This window comes from Lepidothrix coronata, unplaced genomic scaffold (genome assembly GCF_001604755.1).
Source record: "Lepidothrix coronata isolate B3197 unplaced genomic scaffold, Lepidothrix_coronata-1.0 Scaffold16, whole genome shotgun sequence".
NCBI lineage: Eukaryota > Metazoa > Chordata > Aves > Passeriformes > Pipridae > Lepidothrix > Lepidothrix coronata.
The window spans coordinates 2276029-2290340 of NW_016690196.1; the positions used below are offsets into that span (position 1 = coordinate 2276029).

General features: G+C 40.6%; 1 protein-coding gene across 1 annotated transcript in view; it reads left to right on the forward strand.

Annotated features, from left to right (window-relative positions):
- The window catches only part of KIF26B (kinesin family member 26B), a 295015-nt gene extending 290490 nt beyond the window's left edge, over window positions 1-4525 (forward strand). Inside the window, exons 14-15 of the mRNA XM_017806836.1 lie at window positions 634-784; window positions 2338-4525. Coding sequence (XP_017662325.1) covers window positions 634-784; window positions 2338-2486 — 300 coding nt within the window. The 3' untranslated portion in view covers window positions 2487-4525. The remainder of the gene's footprint in view (window positions 1-633; window positions 785-2337) is intronic.
- Window positions 4526-14312: the final 9787 nt, after the last annotated feature.

Sequence of the window (14312 nt, forward strand, 5' to 3'; positions counted from 1 at the left end):
CGTCTTGATGGTTGCCACCTCTCAGAAGTCACATGAGGCCAGGCTTCTTGTCCGCAGACAGCACTGCACCCTGTGCTGTCACTGTGCTCCATATCTTTACAGAAGATATATCATCCTTATCAATGATTGTGGATTACTAGAGCTTTTCATAACACACTGCCTTTGTTTAAGGATATTTTAAATTTTATATTGCTACCAGTTTTCTATTTTAAAATATGACTACTGCATTTCTTATGTGCCAAGCACAAGGGTGTATTTAGGCTTTTAATAAAGCAAGCAATGGATTTTCTTCTCCCAAAAGCTTAGGTTTTTTTAGCCAAACTCTGGTGACAAAAAGCAGAAATGTTTTACCGCAGTTAATCTAATTTCAAGATGCTGCCTGTTATTAATTATTATGGTTTATTATTAACTACCATTGCAAAGTCTCCAAAGCTCACTGATGGAAAACATCAAAACCAAACAAAAGCAATAAAAATAAAAAAGATGATGGATTTCATGCAGTGATTCATATGCTTCCAGAATAAATGTCTCATTGTCAGTATTATTGATTGGAAGATCATTTCACTGAATGGATCTGAATATTTCTTCTCCTCTTCATCTATTCCTTCCTTGCTTCTTTTTCCTGTTTGGCAGGAGGTGATATGTTTTAATGCCAAGCTGAAAATCCTGGAGCATCGCCAGCAGAGAATTGCTGAGGTCAAGGCCAAGTACGAATGGTTAATGAGAGAACTGGAGGTGACAAAACAGTACCTGATGCTGGATCCTAATAAATGGCTTAGTGAATGTAAGGGCATCCTTTTATTGCCTGGACTCATAGGTTTCCTTTGGTTTATATAATGGGGGTGGGTGGAGGAGAGCAGAAATGTGCGGTAAGAGAGTGAGATGTGAGCTACTACGTTTGTGAACTAAAATGAACCAACATATAACCTAAGAGCAAGTTTTAGGCTGATTGTATTTCTAGAACTAGTTCCTATAATTCTTATTAAATGTTTACAGGAGAACTGAACAATCCTTTTTGCCCGAGAGCTGAATGTTGAAATGGTACAGCATTCTAGTGGTGGATATTGCCATTGGTAGATTAACATTCACGCGTTTCAGTTCACAGCTCCTGAAAATGAGATTTTTTTTTTTGGCCTCAGATCACTCAAACGTATAAGCAATATTATAAATCTGCTCTTCTACCACAAAATAACACTGTGAAGCATACTTGTCCCTTGGCACCAGTGGGCTTACATGAAAAATGAATTTGGCCCATTTTTTATAACTATATATGTAAAGTTCAGAGAGCTTAAAGATCATTCACATTCAAATGAAGAAGGGCCTCAGCACCTCAAAGGAAAAAACATAAAGAGTGCTGCGGTAGTTATACAACAGTTTTTAGTATGAGCAAGCAGACAAGTTCATATCAAAAAGTTCTAGAAAAAAAGCCACAATATGCAATTTATCTAGGATAATGGCATGTAGCAAAAGGAGGCTGGCTGGTGTGTTCTCTTACAGCATCCTAACTCTTCCTTTGACAGTTGCCTTAAGTTGACCCTAGATTGGTACATCCTTCAAAACAGCCACAGTATAGGTTTCAGGAACACTATTAAGGAAGAGAAGTAAAAAAAGACAGCTTTAAAGAGAGCAAAGAATTTACTATACAGTGCTGTTCACTTAGAGTGTGATGCCTTTGCTTCTGTTTCCAGGGTGGTAAATGCAGAAAGCCTCCAGGGTTGCAAAGACCTCAGGGACTAGATAAGATGAGAAGTGCTGGCCCAGACAATATATCTCACACTTGGCTTCCATGGAAGCTGCTGTTGGCTGGTCTCTGGCAGCATATGGGCACCTAAGTTGGAGTTTTTGATGTGTGTGCCTTCCCTTGCCATGCTTGAGTGTTCTAGTGAGAATCATATGGAACAGAGAAAGGTGGGAGGAACAAAGAGGCCAGGGATTGGTTTCTAGTTCCGAGTTATGAATTCAACAAAGGAGTTGTTCTCCCAGGACAGAGCAGCTATTTAAAGCTGCTTCTGGTCAGGAGAATGTGTGAGAAAGTCAGTACATGCTTAGCAGTCAACATTTGCTTAAGGGTGATGGAGTGTGGCAAAAGCCATCTGCAGCTCTGGTGAGGATGGCAGAGCATATTGCTCAAGAAAGCATCCCATGCAGTTTAGAAGCCACTGTGCCATTTTAATAGCCATTAAGGAGAAAAGGCAACTTTTAACAACAGTGGCAAGCCAGAGATAATAATGTTGTATGTTGATGGGTCTGAAGACTTGAATTAGTTCTGACTCTCCCAACAACAATCACTGGAGTTTTTTTTTACTTTTCCTATCTGTGTGTTTTTTTCCCCCACAGTTGATCTGGAGCAGGTATTTGAGCTGGATTCTCTGGAATACCTGGAGGCCCTGGAATGTGTGACTGAGCGTTTGGAAAACCGTGTCAACTTCTGCAAGGCCCATCTTATGATGATCACCTGTTTTGACATCACCTCTAGACGCCGATAAAGTATGAACCTCAAGAGAATTTTAATGTGCATCTCTGCCATCCTCCTTTTCCCTTCCAAGTAGCATCCCAAAGACAAAAGAATGAGGATGAAGGTTGGAGTCAAGTCTCAACTGTGTGTATGAGAGATTTGCTATACTATACAGAGGTCTTGTATTAGAAAAAAACGGGACAAGCATGAAAAATGGAGATATAAGGTTGTTGATTCTCTTAGCCTAAAAGAGCACTTTGAGGAACCTTTAAGGATATGTCTGTAAATAAGAACTGCTGGCAGAAGACACTTCTTTCCCTGCATTAGCTGAGGAAGGAGAAAAGGTGGTTGTAGGACTTCCACTGAGAGGTTCATTAAAAGAAAACCTATCCAGAAAAACTGTTTAAGTGCCTTGCAAATCTTTATTATCCAAACATTTATGTTCATACTTTATTGTGTACAGATGGTGCTAGTCAAGAAAAGAAAAAGGAAAAAAAACAAATACACTTTTGAAATGTATTTACAGCTTGTTTTTCTCTTGGTGTTTTCTCCTATTTCAGACTTGCTGTTTCTAGGTAACTTGTGTTTGTAGAGATATTTCCTAATCAGTACAACATATGAATAAATGTTAACTGTCTTTTCTTGTTACCAGAGTAAGGCCACTCAAAGAGAAATTCAACTTTCCCAGATGACACAAAAGTATTTCTAGCAGAGAGTAAGATTTGCTTATATGTCTTCTGTACTCTCTTATATGCTGGAGAACACAGTAATTTTCCCAGCCTGTAGGTTTTGCAATGTATGAGAGAGGAGAAGTGACATTACTGTGAAGTAAACATCTTTTCAGTTTGATCCAACCCCCCCAACTTGTTTTTTTTTTCATATTTTTTTTTGCTTTGTACTGGCTGGAGTTATGAATGAGGAGGTACTTTTATCCTAACCCCTTTTTCTGGTGCTAATAACTTGCTGAAAAATTATCCTTTAGGCTTAATATTCCAACAGTTATCAGTCCAAAAATGAGTGATTATTCTGTGATTTCTTTCTTCAAGCTCTGACTGATAAAATTTACCTTCACCTCTTTATGACATATACCACTGCAAAATATGTTTTGGCAGCTTTGGATCCCTGGCCCAGTGTGTCCATAGTCACAGACATACCTGAGAAGCTCAGGCTCTACTTAGCTTAGTATATCTGGAAATAAAGTAAATGAGTAGATATAGCACTTCAAGTATGTTGGCTATGGCATCTGCTTCACTAATCCTCCAGTATGTGAAGCCATGGCAAAATTCACATTGACGTCAAAAGGACAGGGGCCTGTGCCTCAATGCACATCCAAATGTTTTACTAGTTTGCCTCTTTATCTACAAAAGAGTACGTGAGAAGGAAAATCCTTTGTGTTTTATAAAAAAAATGTGCAAAATCTGCATTTTAATTACATATGGGCATGAAGCATTATTTTGTTGAATTAGGTTTCTTATTCCTCTGTATTGAAATAAGCCTATACACAGAAATTCCTCTTTCACATACAGTTGTGCCACCCTCCTGTTGCTTGTGAGGAAATAAGAGCCTCATTTAATATATACTCAAAATGCATCTACTGCTGTACTTACGTGCAACTTTTCTTTTACCTGCAACATCAGATTAATGCTATCTTACAATATCCCAGGCAACAAGTTCCAGTGGAAAAATAATACTGATAGATTTTCTAGTGGTTAGGTGAAAAAAAAAAAAGCTTTTTTTAAAAATAGAAATAACATTTTTATAGTTTTATTTTCATTTAGTAATAACAAATCTTATTAATTCTATTACCCTTGTCACTGGATTTTGTAGAAGATTCTTCTTACAATCTATAGAATTACTTGGAGGGGAAAAAAGGTCCTACATGTAAGTCAGTTTCTACTCTGTTCAATTTCCTATCATGAAACTTTTATTCCAAGCAAGACATATCCCCTTCTCTCTCAAAGGAAAAAACCACCACCACCAAAAACTCAAAACCAAACCAAACCAAACCAAAAAAAAAAACAGCTGCAGGGAGCCAAGGAAATCGTCTCTACACACAGTCTGAAACTTATACAAGAGTGGTGATGTTTCTATAAATCGAGTGGACACATTTCAGGGGTATTGTAAAATATCGATTGCATGTAATATTCCTTATCATCATTAACTCAATTATTCATTGACTCTAGATTTGGTACTTCTGTAGATTGGGACGCACAGAAAGCAGCATGTCTACCTAGCCATTACTTAAAACAGTAAGAGCATATGTTGGCTCTGTTTACCGTGATGGACCAAAATTGATTCCTGAAACCAAATGGATTATGCCAAGGATGAATTTTGCATACTGAAAATTATGTACTAATTAGCAGAATCATAGTACTTAAAAATATTTTATTTCTGAGGACCTGATTAAAGTGACCATTAACACTCCCGTTATATACTAGTATTCATATCCTAAAATCCATACTCATCTTCTCTTTCTTGACTTTCTGTCATTGCAATTCAGAATTTGCCACTATGTTTTTAAGAATTGTGATGGCTTAATGGAAAAAGAGGAATGAAAAATTTGTAGAGATTTGAACACTATAAAAAGTTTTCTTCTCAAAAATAGCTTTTTACTTCAGTATTTATATTATTATATTTCAAATATCTGCAAAAGAGGTAATTAAAAGCATCAAGACCTTATTATGCAATGGATCTTAGTCTGCAGTAGTCAGCATTTTACAGAAGACCCATACACTTCTGCAAGTCATCCAGGAAGTCCCATTATTTAAGGAATTGCCAGCATAATGCTGTTTTTATGTTGATTTTTTAAAAGGCATCATGTTGCCTAAAATACACAAGGAACAACATGAATGTAATGCTTAATCATTTGCACATTCAGAAATCAATCTTATTTCCCTGGGACAGCTTTAGTAGCGAACAGCAGTGTTAATGTAATTAGGTTTGAAGGTTAATTCTTTGTTTGCATTTGTGACAGGAGATCACAGCTCTTCATTGTCGAGTTGTGTGACAGCTGCAGAACAGCACTACTGCTCCGTATCCCCACCACTGTTCTCCAGCACGGGCAGCTGTGGGGCAGCTTGAGGCTTATTCTGGGAACTGCTCGTCTTTGCATATGTGAGCCTTATTCATACAAGGGACAGAAGTTGCTTCATAGCCACCAATTCAAGTGTAGCCTTAGACTGGAGACTTTGGCTGCAATCTGGATTCAGACATCCTTCTGGTCTGTGTGAGCTCTTGCAGCAGGCAGAAAGCCATGGGTCACACCCCTGCTGGCTCCAGGTGCTGGGTCACTTTGTGTCCTAGAGGATATGGGAGAGCCCTAATTCCTGGTATGTTTGTCATAATGACACAAGTCTTTTCTCTAGGCATGCATGCCTTGTATTTGCCTCAAACTGATTCCTTGTCAATTCATTCAGATCTAAGCAATCCGAAGTATTACTTTATAGAGAGACAAGGAAGCAAACCAGTACTTGGGCTCTCCTTTCTTAGGTCTTTACTGGGCCTCTTCTCATCTCACCTGCACTAGTAAAACTGAAGCACAATTGTGTTAAGAGTCAGGAGAGTTACAGCATTGTAACCTTCCCATAGCAAGGAAAAGGAAAATTCATCCACCTGCCTTTTTTTTTTTTTTTTGTATTTACTGTGCTGTTATATTGTAGCAAAATATTCTCCTCTTACATATTTGATATCCCCTCATTTTGCATAAGGGCCACACACAGAGCTATTGCTGAACATCTGCTGACTTTGATTCAGTCTTGGAGTACCCACTGCCATAAAACATAACTTCTGAAACATGCAGGTACATAAAACAGTAAGTGGTAACAAGCAATGGCATGATCCTCTGGCATGAAGCAAGCTAAGTGAGAGTTGCAGATAATGTACAGAAAAGGATGAAAGATATAGAGGCTGAAAACTGGGAGTGATGCTGGAAATAATGCTCACCAAGTCTCATGCTTGCTCACAGGATAGGCTCAGTCCATCTTGAAGTATGGGAGATTTAAATTTTTTTCATTTGTCTCGATACTATGGTATGTCTTAAAATGGGGACTATTATCTGTGGCATGGAATTCAAATGTGATGACAGCTGAAGAATACAGACTCTTTTACAAACATTACCTTTTATAAATGTTTGTGATTTTGTTGCATCTTTCTTATGAACTAAAAATAATTGTAAAAACAAAGGGTATATACATACAGAGAAGTATATATGCAAGCAGTCTGAGACAGTCCTCACACACATTATTGTGGGGAGGTGGCATAGGTGTTCACAAATGGTAACACCACCACTCCCCCTTCCTCCTCCAAGGAGTGCCTATAAAACCTTTCTCCTTGCATTCACCAGGATGAAGGTGACTCACGCCACACTACAGAGAAAACTTAGCTTGAAACACTTTTAAGGCCTGCTTTAAAAAGTCCTTTCTTCCCCACCTTCTTCAATCTACAAAGCCAATTGCTGCAGCTCCCATCTAGAGGCCTGTAATAGTATTCCAAATGAACTACTCTATATTTCAGGGTGTCATGAATTAAAGGCAAGATATTTTACAATCTCAGCTGTTAAATACAATAAATTCTGCATGTATGAGGAATACAGCATAGTTACATCAAGTGAGAACCTGGAGTCTTGGTGGTCTATGAGATCAAGCTTTCTGTCTAGTCCTAATAGCTTTAAAATTATAACTTGAAGCTTCTTCACTGCAGAAGGAAATTCCATTCTTATAAAACAGAGGCTGAATGACCCTCTGATGCCAGTTCATATGATGGGAGGGATGATTGCACAGCATCAGGGATACACCAGCTCGCTGCAGAGATCAAAGCATTGGTGTTGTTAAACACTGATAGGAGTGGATGATGACCATATGGAGAGGCACTTTTTCTCAATTCCACGGATGGGTGGCATACCTTGCTTAATCCTGATGTCCTCATGGTCTTTGATTTGTTACTCCACAGGCTTTTGCATTGGCAACACACAGCAGTTTCTGAAGATACAAGCCTGGACATTGCTAGCTATCATAAGATTTGAAACAGGTTTCCAAATAACTATAGCAAACAAAACTGTGAATGATTTGTCAGTGCAAAGTTAATAATCTCTCTCTCTCTCTCACATTTATTGTGTGCTCATCCCAGGGTTATCAGAGTTTCCATACCTGCTCTTGGAAATAATAAACCATTTTATTATTGTCTTTATCTTTCTTCCTTCTCCTTCTCAAGCAACCTTTCAAAAAAAAAAAAAAAAAGAAAAAAAAGAAAAAAAAGAAAAAAAAGAAAAATCTGTTTTCCCTGAAAACATAGCACTCTTTTACTAACCCAGTTGAAGTCAATATGGATTTTGCCACCAACTTCATAAACAGCAGTCTCATGCTCACTTATGCAACATTTTGAAGCTCACAAAGGGCATGACGATTCTGCAAAGAATGGAGGTACTGAAAGTGAAATAGTAGCATTCAACCATAATATTTCAAACTACCTTCAAATGCTCCTGGACAGGAAATAAAACACAACCCAAACCATTTTACTTTGAGTGGTCCTACTTAAGTATTGAGCGAACTTTATAATAATGGTAATAAATTGGTGCTTGAGGCAGTTTCAGCTATATTACATATTCTCTATATAATATAGATATGGATGTATTCACCCTCTATATTGTATATGTATGTGTGTGAGTATTTACATGTAGCACACATACATATATGTTTTATGTATGCATAGATACTAACTTTTCTACGTTTTACTTCTTTCCCTCCCATAGCTGAAACTGCTGGTTACTAACATCCACATCATATTCTATGTATGAAGGATATAATTTATTTGTAAACTCAGGATGTTCTTGTTTTATAGAGTTGCTTGTATTTTATAATTTATTTACACATGATGGTTGGAAATGCTTATCTAAGTGCTATGCATTGCAGTGTATGTTTGCTAAATCCATTTCACTCTGTCTGTGGCTATGTTCTTTCTCATTTTAACAGTGGTATAAAATAGGGCTAAGGAGGAGAGAAACTGATAGATATAGAACTTATGCTGGTCCCACCAGTGGGCAATTCCAGAAGAGGCTGTATCAGTGGTAGATATATATATTTTATCAACTAAATTTTATGGGGAAAAAAAGAAAGAACAGCATGAGGATAAGTTGAAAATGTGGAAAGTCACAGCCATTTTCAAGTTGGTCAACAAATGCATTGAGCCTTTTGCCATTAAAATTGTAAAGTTTATTGTTTGCTGGCTAAAAAATATCCTTTTTGTGGTATCTGAGGTGTGAAACATTGTCAAAAATATGATGTCTGGAAAAAAAATCAAACTATAGTGGCATTAAATGTTTACTTTTATCTTACCAATATATCTGCTTCCTCCTCCTGACTATTTCACTTTGAATGAGAAACTTTCATGATATTTCCTACCATGAAATGGCAGATAAGAAGGTGCTTTTAACCCACAGGAGGACATGCAATCATAATAGTGAGAGTAAGCAAGATTAAACCTGAAAATAAAATGACCAAAGGGGTTCTACCAAGCAAGTATTGCTGAGAAGAAAATTTGCCAGAAAACAATCAGGAATTGCAGGGTTCAATAGCAATGACGGAAATATTACAAGCATCAGAGCACCATTAACTTCTTCCCTGCTGCTGTCCAGAAACAGACAGAAAACACAGTCACAGGCCTGAATTAATCAGGCTTTTACATAAGCTGGTTATGCGTATGTGCCTCCCCACATCAGCAGGGATTGGTCTGTCTGTGTCTGTGAGCAATGGAAAAATCTGAGACCAAACAAATTATGTGTTCTTAGGCATTTCTCCTAATCTCTAGGAATTGTGTCAGATTTCCCTTGGCCACCATGCAGGTACGTAACACAACACAGGAGTTATAAAGAGTTTGTGTCTTGTGTCAAGACATGCTTCTTTCTCAGCGAGGCAATAGTGGGAGGTCCAGCTGACTCCTGAGCTGCTGCTAAGGTGTATACAATATCTTCTTGCCTTCAGCTCACATTTGTGTCATTCCCTGTTGATTATTAAGAGGGCGCCTCACTTAGATGTAAATATGCTCTCTCTCTATGGGCAAATATCACGTGCCCACTATCACTTGGGTAAGCTCAGATAAGGACACTGGTCTCTTCCGATTGGAAGGAAACAGCAAACCTTACTTCTCGTAGGGAAGGTGGGGGGGAAGGAATAATGTAAAATCTCTTTTAAGACACATCATGTGCTGGCAGATGATTCCCTCATATCCCCTACTTTAGGAGGGGTATATTAGGGTGCTAGGCATCTAAATGTTTGTTTAACAGTTTGGTAAGAATTTAGTATAGTCCTTCTATCTTATTCTAGAGCTCAGTAGCAGAGCTAGCAGTCACAGAGGAGAGATGCAGTCATTTATGGTGACCAGCTCTTACAAACTATTGAGGTGGCTACAGAGGCAAAGGCTGATGGTGGGGAGGAGGGAATCTTGTCCTCCCCCCTCCACAGCAAGCCCTGTGACTGCAGTACTACCTTAGCTGTTGCCCCTGGGCCAGTGAATTTGCATGTTGTGCCACTCCACAGTAGCTGTAAATGAAGATAAACAGCCATTTCTTTTGTCTGTGGGCTGTTCAGAATAGCTCTGTTTTGCTCTAAAGAGCTAAAAGGCTTATTGCCTACTTTTGAGGTAATTTATCTTCATTGCTGTTATCATGCAGCCACATCAGTAGTAAGAAACCCAAAGTGCCTTACAGTGACAAAACCAGAAAAATGGGTTAGTGCAAGTCCTAGACTGTGTCTAAGACAGAACTAAAGGTGAGGCACTCTAGATGAGCTGGAAACAAAATCAATTCACTCATGATCTGATCTTGAGCCTTACAGGCCTCACTTAAGGTTTGGGGCAAGACAGCAAGGAAAGGTTTCACTAATGGAGGGAGATCGGGGGCTCACACATACCAAAAGGCTGGTGGCCTTATGAGGCCTGCTTGAAATTATTGGTACCTCTTGTAAACCAATGCCCTATCCACGACCAAGTCTTGTCTTTGAAACCATAAACTTGCTGGACTAAAAATCAGGGGAGGGTTTAGCATGGAAATCTGACAGGCTTCCTTATGGGGTCTTGAATAAGCTCCCCAACTACTGGAAAACCAGGAAAAGAGGAAGTTCTCGCTAAAGGATGTTCCTCTCCCACATCGATCTGCAAAACAGGGTCCCAGGACCTCACCCTCACTTTGGCTGGTAGAAGTAGCTGCCTGGAAGCTGCTGAGAAGGGATGAGGGTAAGAAAATTCAGTTCCCAGTCGCTGAGATGAACACAAAGTTAATGTTTAGTTCCTCTAGAAAAGGCCATCTGTGGATTTTACGTTTTATGATATGTTAGCAGTCTTGACAGTTGCCAATCTGGCAGTTTTGGAGTCTGGCATCTGCTATTTAACCACTGAGCAATGCTTTGCTGTCTGTGACTACATGAATACTCTACAATGCTCAAAGACCACTTTCATAATCTCCAAAAACAAGTAGGTAGCCTGGAGGTCCTGTCTACTCCCAAGAACAATTCTGGAAAATGCTGACCTGAGAGAAGCTTCAAGACAGCCAAAACCAGTCCCTCCCCAATGCATGCTTGTCTGGGGAGAAAACCTGCATTCATTTTCATATACGTTTATATGTGTCTCTTCTGTGGACACTTATAGCATAGGTTTGGCACCCATGTTTTGCTTCAGATTGCAGCTCATGCCAACCAACTGGCAGCCAAACCTATTGAGCAGTGTGTGTCTGGCACATATCCATATTTCCATTTCTATCTTCTAGAGACTGAAGTGCCGCCAGACGCATCGGTACTGTGTGGGACTCGGGGCTTGCTGCAGAGAGAAAGTCTCACACCTCCAGTGCTGGGGGACCTTTGTCACTCACTTTAAAAGGAGCAGGGTCTGTCCCTTTCTCATTCCTGCTCATCGTCATTCTCTGAATGACAGGAAACCAGGGAGATGGGAGAAAACCTTGACATTTTCCTATATTTAGTTTTTCATTACATGAATTGCTCACTGTAGCTACAATAAGGAAGAGGTGGGGGAGCACAAAAGCCACCCCACTCGCTGGGCTGTGCTCTGCAGACTACTCCATAGCGGTGCTGTTGGATGCTCTGTGCCATTTCAGCACTGCCCCTCAGAAACTGCCCCTTGGAGCTTGCTTGAAACAAGAGCTCACAGTGGTGCAAAGGAGTAGCAGCGCTCCTACCCACCTTGTCTTTCAGGGCCTGTCCATGCTGAGTGGCCCAGCTCACTCCCATCTCTGTGCTTTAGTTGGATGGCCAGGGACACAACTGTGAAAAGAGTCATGGCAGCTGCCTGATTTTATTTAAGACCAAGCTGCCTGCTGCTAAAGCGGGTTTGATGGAAACCTCATGATACCCAACAAGCGGCACTGAGGGAGTCAAGCAAGACACAGTAACTGTAACTGCTTTTTCTCCTAGTTTCCAAGGATAATGGAAGGCATGGCAATTACCTAATAATGGGAAAGACAACAGCTGGCTCCTGGCTCCTTGCTAGTGACTCTTGCAGCCCTGGGGGCTGATGTAGCTCTGAGTTTCCAGAGGCTCAAATAATATTTCTGAAGGTTATATGTGAAGCCATTAAGATGTTGTGAAATCCACAGAAAAGTTTCTGGACAGCCCCTAAGCCTTGGCCTTGCAGAGTTTGCATCCACTGGACTCTCTTTTTTCTGCTGTCAAGTCTGAAACAATGGGAGCACCCATTCCAGTCTGCTTGACAATCAGCATTGCAGTGGCATGAAGGGGTCTGCAGAGCAGGTCAATCACAGGAACAAACACTATCTGCATACTAAATAAGCCTGTAGCCTAGCAAGAGGGCTTTGCACCTGAAATCTGTCATGGGGATTGCAGTTATTGTGAGGGTACCGGGGCACTGAAATACTTCCACAGTGAAAAAATTGTTCTGAAACTGGTGTCTCCACCCAGTAAAATCATCTAGTCACCAATGACTTGTTCTATGAAAAACTTATTTATTGCTCCTCTAAATAATGCCTGGCTTGCTTTTGTGTCCTGTTAGTAGCTTGCTTTCCCAATTTTTCCATATATTTGCAACATATAAGAGACGTTTCCCAGTTCTTTTTGGCAGGTTAGTGAAGCCATCAAAGGCAAGACATGTGAGCCTCCCTAGGAGCTCATTGCAAAGCTATCTGTAGTTTCTTATTAAGGTGCTTTTAAGGCTGAGCTGGCCCTTTTCACCACTGTACATCACACAGGCACTAGGACAGTGATGTTGCTTATACACAGCCCCCAAGACACGTCCAGTACAATGTGGTTACAGACTTCTCCTCCAGTCTTAACTGAGAACAGTGCTGCTGGAGCATGGACAAGGCAGCACTATGCGACAGAGAAGGAGGACTGAGAGGAGATAAAAGGAATGGCAGAACCCACCCAGGTTCATGGAGACAGGAGGTCATTCACAGATGTGTCAGCAATTTAAGAACAGAGTGATACCAGGTGAATTGCAGAGAGGATGATCATAATGATGCATCGCTTGCCCCTACAAAGGCACAGGACATACAATGTCACCACCTGGCCAGAGGCCTGGGGCAGAGACACAATTTAATTTTGAGATTCATTTCAGGATTCATTTCTTTGACTCACTGAAAGTAGAAAACCCACTGAGGCTAGGGGAAAAAACCAAACAACCCAAACCCCTATAACCTAATAGTTATGTCAAAGCTGGCTATGAAGATTTAGGATGTTACTTCCCCTCCTCAAACAGGAACTTTAAGTAAAGGACCCTTATACTAAGCCATTTTGACCTCTTCATAAGCTCTCCCCATAAAGTGTGGAGGCTATTATACTACCTTATCTTGCTAGGATTGTAAACCTTTGAGCTCTAAATTCTATGACCCTAGAAATTCTTCCCAAGGAAATACAGAGTAGATTTTCTTTTTTTTAAGCATACAGTGAGGTAACTTGTAATTAAACCCAAAATAATCAATGTGTTTCAGATGGGTAAGGAATCCTACACCTGACCACATCCTGGAAGCTTTTGTTGGCTGCAGGACCATGCTGGCTGATCAGGAGCTGGCCCACTGGCTGCTAGAAAGTTCATATGGGACCTGAGGTATACAGCAGGGCTGGGTAAAGGCTGGCACAGGGACACTGGTGCAAAACGTGACTTCCTCTGCCTGGGACAGTCTGCTGGCCTGAGGCAATGCAGGATTTCCATAATTTTCATCTGGCAGGCTGTGTAAGCTTTTTCATGGGAGTTGCAGATGGTAGAGGGCATTCCAGCCTCATGATAACAAGATTCTCTTTTCTTGGCTGCCTTTTGTAGACCTCCTCCATGGGCTTGCCCAGGTGGCAAAGCCCTGCTCCACAAACTGGTGGTGACAGCTGAGCCTGAACCACTGCATCCTCCCTTGCAGGGCTGGGGGGAAAGGCAGGTGGTGCCAGAACATGCCTGGTTTAGCCGATATCAGAGAGCAGAAGGCACAAAATAGCTGCCATGATCCAAAGCCAACATAGAAGATGGGGACTTGTCCTGCTTAACTGTTGCTCTCTGACACTTGCCAAGAGAGAAGCGGCAAGCTAAACATTTCCATGCCAATTCAGAAATTATTATTTTGTTTTGTTTTGTTTTGTTTTTTTTATAGAGCTTTTTGCTCTCTGTTCTCTCCCTCCTCCCCCCTCAACAGGAGTTGGACACTTGATATCTTTTTTCAAGGGTAAAACCTCCACAGCTTTAAGAGCAATGGCCCCTGATGAGAGAGAGCATCACTTTCTCAGAGCAGGAAATAACGTAGGCAGTGAGGAAAGTGCTGGTTTCTCTGTGGTGCAGAGCAGGGAAAAGGGAAGCTCCCTAAGGCTTGCTGCAGTGAGAGGTGAACAGCCTCAAAAAACACCCCAAGGCACCTTTG